This window comes from Chionomys nivalis, chromosome 4, assembly GCF_950005125.1.
Source record: "Chionomys nivalis chromosome 4, mChiNiv1.1, whole genome shotgun sequence".
Taxonomy (NCBI): Eukaryota; Metazoa; Chordata; class Mammalia; order Rodentia; family Cricetidae; genus Chionomys; species Chionomys nivalis.
Genome location: NC_080089.1, coordinates 69,039,482 through 69,045,391, shown reverse-complemented (window position 1 = coordinate 69,045,391; position 5,910 = coordinate 69,039,482). Strand labels below are relative to the sequence as shown.

General features: G+C 46.0%; 1 protein-coding gene across 1 annotated transcript; it reads left to right on the top strand.

Annotated features, from left to right (window-relative positions):
• Positions 1-4,902: 4,902 nt before the first annotated feature.
• LOC130873734 (cytochrome c oxidase subunit 8A, mitochondrial) lies at positions 4,903-5,388 on the top strand. Its single transcript, XM_057768646.1, has one exon. It carries the CDS (start codon positions 4,961-4,963, stop codon positions 5,168-5,170), a length of 210 nt encoding a protein of 69 aa, XP_057624629.1. The 5' UTR covers positions 4,903-4,960; the 3' UTR covers positions 5,171-5,388.
• The last annotated feature ends 522 nt before the right edge of the window (positions 5,389-5,910 follow it).

The window sequence follows — 5,910 nt, the reverse complement described above, 5'->3', positions numbered from 1 at the left end:
TATTTCAGTAAAGACAGGGGAAGAAGGGAGAGAAGCGTGCATCAAGAAGAAAAGGCAGTCGGGACTAACGGTCAGAAAATCCTGGGTTATGCCCTGGGTTCTGGAACGGCTTGCTAAATACCTGCTATACTCTCAATCCTTTCTCTACAATCCACATGCCCTCACAGGGAATTCTACAGCTATTTCATGTTTGCAGATGGGGACACTGAGTCAAGAAAGCTCTGGAACTTCCTGAAGGTCACAGGTGAGCAAGGGGAAGAGATGAGACTTGAACCAAGGCGTTTGTCACTTCATAGCTGGTGGTTCTCTTGCTTACGGTCTTAGGAAACTCACTAAGCTTCTGTGACTGTGGATTCCTTAGTAGCATGTGAGAGATAACACTGTCCTTCCTCTCCCACCGACTCTGTAAAAAGCTATTGGTTTTTGCTGATCTATGCAGGGTCTACGCAGCACTCTGAAGCCTGTCACAATGTCTGGACACTTGGAAAGATGTGTTGGGGAGTTCCAGCTAGGACAGGCAGGATCTTGAGAAGTGACAAGGAAGAAGATGGCTACAGGCTGGTGGGACTAAGACACTGAGAAGAGGTGGAGACATTTAGACATAAAGAGTCACAGCAGTGGTCAGAAGGGCGGGTTGTATGTGATCTGCCAATAAGTAGCACTTGCAAGACTGCGATTGCTTGGCTGGGAAAGGGGAGCAAATGAGAGGCCTTACCCTCAAGAGGTCTAGGCACTGGCTCATACAATCTTGTCACTCATCAGATCTTCACCGCCACCTGGGAGGTCTGTGTCATCCTCTCCTGACAACCAAGATTTTGAAGTTCAGCAAAGTTAAGAAACCAGCCTGAGATCAGAGCAGAGACGGTGGGAGCATGCCCGCTGTGGTCCGGAAGGGTTACGCAGAAGGAGCTCCCCTCCCAACCCCTCCTGCCTGTATTCTCCCACGGGCAATTATCTAAAAAGAGAACGGGGAGGTCGTGGTCTAGCGCAATGAACGGGTGGTGTGGCTGTGGACTAATCACGTAGTCTCTGACCTCTGGGGTTCCTGATTTGTCGCCTGTCTTGGATTATCTCCAAGACACTCCCAAGCTGAATGTTCACTGTCTCTGACCCTATTTCTGTGGGGTTATCTGTCATATACAGTTAGGCTCCCTGTCTGTATGAAAGACCTACAATGTTGAGTTTCTGGGCATTCACCTTGCTGTCTAGTCTGACTCTAAGCTTTTTACCCCTCCAGGATGTCTTTCTGTTCTGTCCCCAGACAGAGCCTTGAGAGCACATCAAAGACCTGTGGCACCTTGGCTGAATGTCTGTGAGCTCCCTGACCCATCTCATGGCTGTGAAAGGTTGATGTGGCTTTACAAACTGCATGGAACACTTGGCAATTCCCTTCTACAGAGGAAACAAGGACAGCAACGACAAAATCAACCAACCAAGCACTGAGCCTTCGAAGCCATTCTGTCTATGTACAGCTTTCAGTTTGTTTTTTAATTCTCTCTCTCTCTCTCTCTCTCTCTCTCTCTCTCTCTCTCTCTCTCTCTCTCTCTCTCTCTGTGTGTGTGTGTGTGTGTGTGTCCAGCCGGCCAGCCATCTGTGTGCTCACACACATGCAAATACCCAGGGAGGCTGGACACATCAGATCCCCCTGGAGCTAGAGTTACAAGTGGTTGTGAGTCACCCAATGTGGGTGCTGGGACCTGAAGTAGGGTCTTCTCAAAGAGCAGTCTAAACCACTGAGCATCTCCAGCCCCTTATTGTTAGTTAATTGAGCCTAGTTACCAAAGTACTCTTCTTCTTCTTCTTCTTCTTCTTCTTCTTCTTCTTCTTCTTCTTCTTCTTCTTCTTCTTCTTCTTCTTCTTCTTCTTCTTCTTCTTCCTCTTCTTCCTCTTCTTCCTCCTCCTCCTCCTCCTCCTCCTCCTCCTCCTCCTCCTCCTCCTCCTCCTTCTTCTTCTTTATAAAAGACCCTATTGATTGGAGGAATGCACATCTCATTTTATTATGTCATAAATATTTATCTCCCATCTTCTCTTTATCCTAACTTTAAAGTGAAGGCACACAGGAGATATTTATAATTGAAGAGAAAAGGATGCCTTGTCAATTGCTTTTGCAAAAAGCAGACAGGCTCTTTCCCTTTGGCAATGACAAGATCTAAGAGTGCTTTGCTAGAATTCAACACGGGACTTGTGTTAGAGCCAGAAGCTGGCAAAGACCATACACAGGTTAGGACCATGCCTCTAGGGCACTGATTTGAGTCTTCTCAGTCTCAAATTGCAAGTTCTCTGGAGATAAAGATTCCTCTCATGGACATGGTAGTTAAAAGCAGCCAACATTCTGGGGGCTCCTCCGTTCTGAGTAATTACCACAGCTGCACTGTCTTCCCCCTGACAGTCTGCATTTAGACACCAGAAATCATGGCTCATGTGTGCACTATGATCTCTGGATTGTTGTAGTCAGTTTTAATTGTCAGCTTGTCACAGTCTAGAGCCACCTGAGAAGGGATACACCTCCATTGAGTGATGGCCCATGTAAGGTTAGGCTGTGAGCGTATCTGTGGAGAGTTGTCTGGAATGCTAATTGACGTAAAAGGGCCCAGCCCACTGTGGGCAGCACCATCCCTAGACAGGTGGTGTTGGAACGTATAAGAACATAAGAAAGCTAACTAAGCACGATCCTTTGAAAGAGCCTTCCTCCATGTTTTTTTTTTATAATGGCGGCTGCCGTGAGTTCTTGCCTCGCCTTCCCTCAAGGATGGACTGTGGTCTGAAAGTGGAAGCCTTAGAAATCATTTTCTCTCTTTAGCTGGTTCTGGTCAGTGTTGATTACAGCAATAAACAGGAAGTCAGAAGATGAAGATCTTCATTTTAATCCTTTGGACACCACCCACATATCCCCTCTGATCCCCTCACCTCTTATCTTTACACACTTAGATCTCATCTAATATCAGCACATAAAGCTCTTTTATCTTGAAATTTGGAAATACTTTTCTACCATTTTCCTAGATTATTCTCCTCAAAAGGAAATATTTTCTCCTAGGAACAGTGTGTATGTCAACACAGGGGAGGATGGAGAGGAAAGCCAAGCTCATCTGCGCTCTCACTGTGGAGAGACAGTCACCCCATGCAAATGTTGGCATCCTTATCTCCTATGCAGTCAGTTCCTGCGGAGCACAGCAGCACAGCGGTTGAAGGCAGCAGGTGGTTCTGTGCATTCCCCAGGAACTGGGGAGGGGCTTAGACAGAGGGTTCCTTTCAGGTCTCCTCAGGAAGTTAGTCACAGTGCCTTCACGTGGAGGCTTAAATGAGGCAAGGGATCTACACCCAAGATTGTGCACTCATGTGTCTGGCCTGGTGCTACCTATTAGTCAGAGGCCCCATTTCCTTGCTCTGTGGATCTCTCCAGTGAGCTATTGGAATCCTGTGGGCAAAACGAGCCCTCCCCCACAACCTCACCCCACAGAGTGATTCAGAAACATTCGAGAAGCTGGAGGAGTTATGTGCTTGATTTCAGAAGTGTCTGGCTTCTTCACTTGCTGCTGCATGCTAGCCAGGCTTGTCCAGTGTGGCAGATGGAGACCCCAGTACAAAGTAAGAACCACTGTGGGTCATCATGAATGCTGGCCAGCAAAGACACAGCTACCAAAAGTTACAGGGCACTGTGCGTGTTGTAGCGAACAATACTAATGTACTAAAATTGATTCCAGTCCATAGCCGTGGTGAGCATTTAATGGCTAGCCTCTGCTTGTCGTATTCTCAGCACTGACTTCAGCATCCGTATACCTACACGGATTGCCCTCAAAATCATCTTACATGACATATGAATTACCATTCCATCGGTAAATCAACCTGCAAACGGCTCTCCTAGCATTCCCAGACAGCTGGCCTTTGTGACTATCATTTTTAAGAGCTCAAAGGAGGGCTAAAAAACAAAACAAGACAAAAACATCAACTTCTGTTAAAGCTTTCTCGTTTATTTCGGAATGTTAATAAGAGCCTGAAGCAGCCTAACCGGTGTGGGCAAAGGTTCTCACATTCTGTTTGGGGTGGCAATTTAATGAGCACTCACCGTGAACTCTGTATTTAAAGATATTGTTAGACTTTATTGGACAATTTTTTTCCCATTGCAAATGTTTACCTAAGCGGGAGCTTCTCCAGATGGTCTGGCTGTTTGTTGTAACGTTCTAGTTTGTTCTATACTGACTAACAATATCAAGATGCAGAAACTGGGTTCAGCAAGCGTTTCTCAGGCTCTCTTGTCTCACTATTCAGACTGTAAAGACTTAGATCAACTTCAAATTTGTTGTAGACCCTAGGAATTTGTTTTCTGTATATTCAGAAGTGTCTCAGGATCCTCAGATCCTCCATCAGCGAATATATTCTCTGTGAGATTTGGGGCACATCAGTTCAGAAAGGAAAAACTGAAATCTTTATCCCTCTGCCACATTTACTCATCCAATTAACATTTTTCTGAGTGGATTTAGGTTGATTTAAGAAACTGTAAATCAATATTGATACATCATCACTGAAGCTATTCCTTATGCTCTGAGCAGGCCACCAATTCTAATTGACTCACAATTTTGCAGTGGTGTCATTCCATGAAGAAAATTAGATTTTTACATATCATAGCAACTCACAAAGCCAGAATGTCAACTTCATCTATCAGGCAATTACTTGGAGTGTTTATTTTGGGGGGGATATATTTTCTACAATATTTACTTAGAAAGCCACATGGGTCCTCCAAAAATAAATAAGGGCTATTATTCTTGCCAAAAAAATCAACAGTTTCCAAAAGCGACCCATCAATTTCCAACAGCATTAATGAAGAAAGGCGCTGAGACAGTCATTCATACTGTCTTTATGATGAGAGTAGCCTACAGGGCAAATCAAGATTAAGGACAGGTGGCCATCTTGACTTCCTGACCTTGGTCAGCCTCTGGTCCTCGTCTTTGGTCGGCGCGCTAACATGTCTCTCTTGACGCCACTGCTGCTGAGAGGCCTGACCGGCTCGGCCCGGCGGCTCATGGTGCCGCGCGCTCAGGTCCACTCGAAGCCGCCGCGGGAGCAGATCGGGGTCGTGGATGTCACCGTTGGGCTCACTTCCTGCTTCGTCTGTTGCCTCCTGCCTGCGGGCTGGGTCCTGTCACATCTGGAGAGCTACAAGAAGCGGGAGTGAAGGGAGCTTCCTCCCTCTGTGACTAGACCACCCTTGCCAGCCCATCTTGATCATGTTTCCTGCATTCCTGGCTGGCCTTCCCTGGGATCATGCCATTCAATTCCAGTCACCTCTTCTGCAATCATGACCTCTCGATGTTTCCATGGTGACAACTGAGACCACATATATTGCTGCTGCTTGGTGGGGTCCCCCTTGTAACAATAAAGTCTGTTTAAACCTTGAAAAAAAAAAAGATTAAGGACAAGGGCAAGATCGATGATCTGAAAGATTCTCTCTACTTTTAATTAGAAATTTGGAAATAGCACGTACCTTCTGAAGACTCCACAGAGCTTTAGAACCTTCAGAGAAGGGTGAGGATCAGTGCTCAACATCAGCAAAACCACTTTTTAGGTGAGGATGGCCTCTATAAACACAGAAGGGTCTCACATTCTCACACTGGAATGGAGGTTTGCTTTGTGATGGAAAACTCTTTATTGTGGCGTGGTGCCATGCCTTGGTGGGGAGTTCTGGCTACCAGTATAGCTCCAGGTCCAGTGAGAGACCCTGACTCAAGGGAATAAGGTGGAGGGTGATAGCGTAGGATATCTTTGTCCTCCTGTGGCCTCACACACACACACACACACACACACAATGAACACACACAAAATTGGTATGTCCTATGCATTTCCAACACTCTTTAACCAGTTGTGAGAATCAAAAATGTCCCCAAATACTGTCAAATTTTTCCTGAAGTAAGGGGG